This window comes from Octopus bimaculoides, chromosome 9 (genome assembly GCF_001194135.2).
Source record: "Octopus bimaculoides isolate UCB-OBI-ISO-001 chromosome 9, ASM119413v2, whole genome shotgun sequence".
Taxonomy (NCBI): domain Eukaryota; kingdom Metazoa; phylum Mollusca; class Cephalopoda; order Octopoda; family Octopodidae; genus Octopus; species Octopus bimaculoides.
The window spans coordinates 33,069,645-33,071,307 of NC_068989.1; the positions used below are offsets into that span (position 1 = coordinate 33,069,645).

The following is a 1,663-nucleotide window of genomic DNA, read 5'->3' on the forward strand; positions in this document are numbered from 1 at the left end:
GGCACATAAAAGACACCATTTCGAGCGTGGCCGTTTTCGTGCGGGTGACACGTAAAAGCACCCACTACACTCTCTGAGTGGTTGGCGTTAGGAAGGGCATCCAGCTGTAGAAACTCTGCCAAATCAGACTGGAGCCTGGTGTTGCCATCCGGTTTCACCAGTCCTCAGTCAAATCGTCCAACCCATGCTAGCATGGAAAGCGGACGTTAAACGATGATGATGATGATGATGATAGCCATCTAACAATTCATATATCAGGGAAAAAAAGCGCTCATACATTAGTCAGTAGAGTGGGTATATTAATTGAAGTATACAGTATTATATATCCATTATGGCCGATCTTACCAATCAGTTTCACACTAGGTGTTCAACAGAATATTAAGTAACAGTCCAATCATGTAATCTTGCACTCTTCAAAAATGGCAGTTATGGAATGAAGCATATCAAAGAATTGACTTTTGGGTTTATTTTGATTTGACATTTCTATAATAAATTCTGGTTCTATAATCTAATGTTAATCATATTCAATAATGTGTCAACAAAATGTTTCATTTTTACTATCTGTCTTTTAAATTTTTTTTTTCATATACAGAACTGAAGTCAATGATACTGAGGCAAGTGAAAAGGATAGTTTAGATGAATACAAGTCAACAGCTACTGGCCAATTCAATGAAGAAGGATCGATAATTAAGGATTGATATATTGTTACATACAATCCTGACGTGTTCAAGAAGCAAACCTCGGTGGCATATAATCAACAGCTGTTTAAAATGTATTTGATACAACTAATGTATTAAATTGATTTCTTCAAATTTAGAAATTATTCTTTAAAGTGTTTAATTACAAGTTTAATTTAAATGGTAATAGAGTGTTCTGTTTTATTCGACTCAGTTATTATTTTAATGTATATTTTATTCAGCTTTTAATAATAAATTATTAATGTTCCTGGCAGGTAAAAAAAGACAAATATAATTTGGATATGAGAAGGACTTTATTTTCTGTACATCATCACCTATCTCTAATCATTGAAATTAAGTTAACACTGATTCTGGCAAATATCTAGTAACAAAAACCAAATTTACTAATAGTAGCTGTATCACTTTAAAGCCTTTTTAATGCTAATCTGCCTGCATCAAAATGTTCATTTTTAAAATAAAATCTTAATCAAAATCTTTGAATGATATTTTCATTGGTCAACACCAGCACAATATTCTAATAATAACCAAACAACAGTTCCTTAAGGTAGTTTCTTGGTCTGTTAGAAATAGCATCTGAATCTTTGAAATCTCACATGCCATTTTGGCAAAAGAATGGGTACACTGAATGACAGAATGGTTATGACTGGAATGCCTTTCATTATAGTGAAAATTAATTGAAACACAAAGCAGCCTACTTATTAGAAATAGATATGAAATAGTTATTGATAAGAGTGTACAAATACTTACTTCAATATTTTGTCAACAAAAAAATCCATTATGAAATATACAAACTTCTTTGCTTTTAGTTTTTTTACTTTTTCAATTAAATGAAGCATAACAAAACCTATAGTGATTAGATAGGGTAAGATTATATAATTTAATGAGTGGAAGAGAATTCCATGCATGTAATTGTATAAATGAAGATTTGAGCAAAATGTTTTGAAAAGAGTGTAGGAAATGAGATC

The 1,663-nt window shown here is 31.3% G+C and overlaps 1 protein-coding gene across 3 annotated transcripts in view; it reads left to right on the plus strand.

The window, feature by feature from the left end:
- Positions 1 to 820, plus strand: part of LOC106883346 (neural cell adhesion molecule L1.1) — a 67,820-nt gene extending 67,000 nt beyond the window's left edge. For all 3 annotated transcript variants that reach the window (XM_052970570.1, XM_052970568.1, XM_052970569.1), the window contains one exon: positions 593 to 820. In XM_052970570.1, coding sequence (XP_052826530.1) covers positions 593 to 698 — 106 coding nt within the window. In that variant the 3' untranslated portion in view covers positions 699 to 820. The remainder of the gene's footprint in view (positions 1 to 592) is intronic.
- Positions 821 to 1,663: the final 843 nt, after the last annotated feature.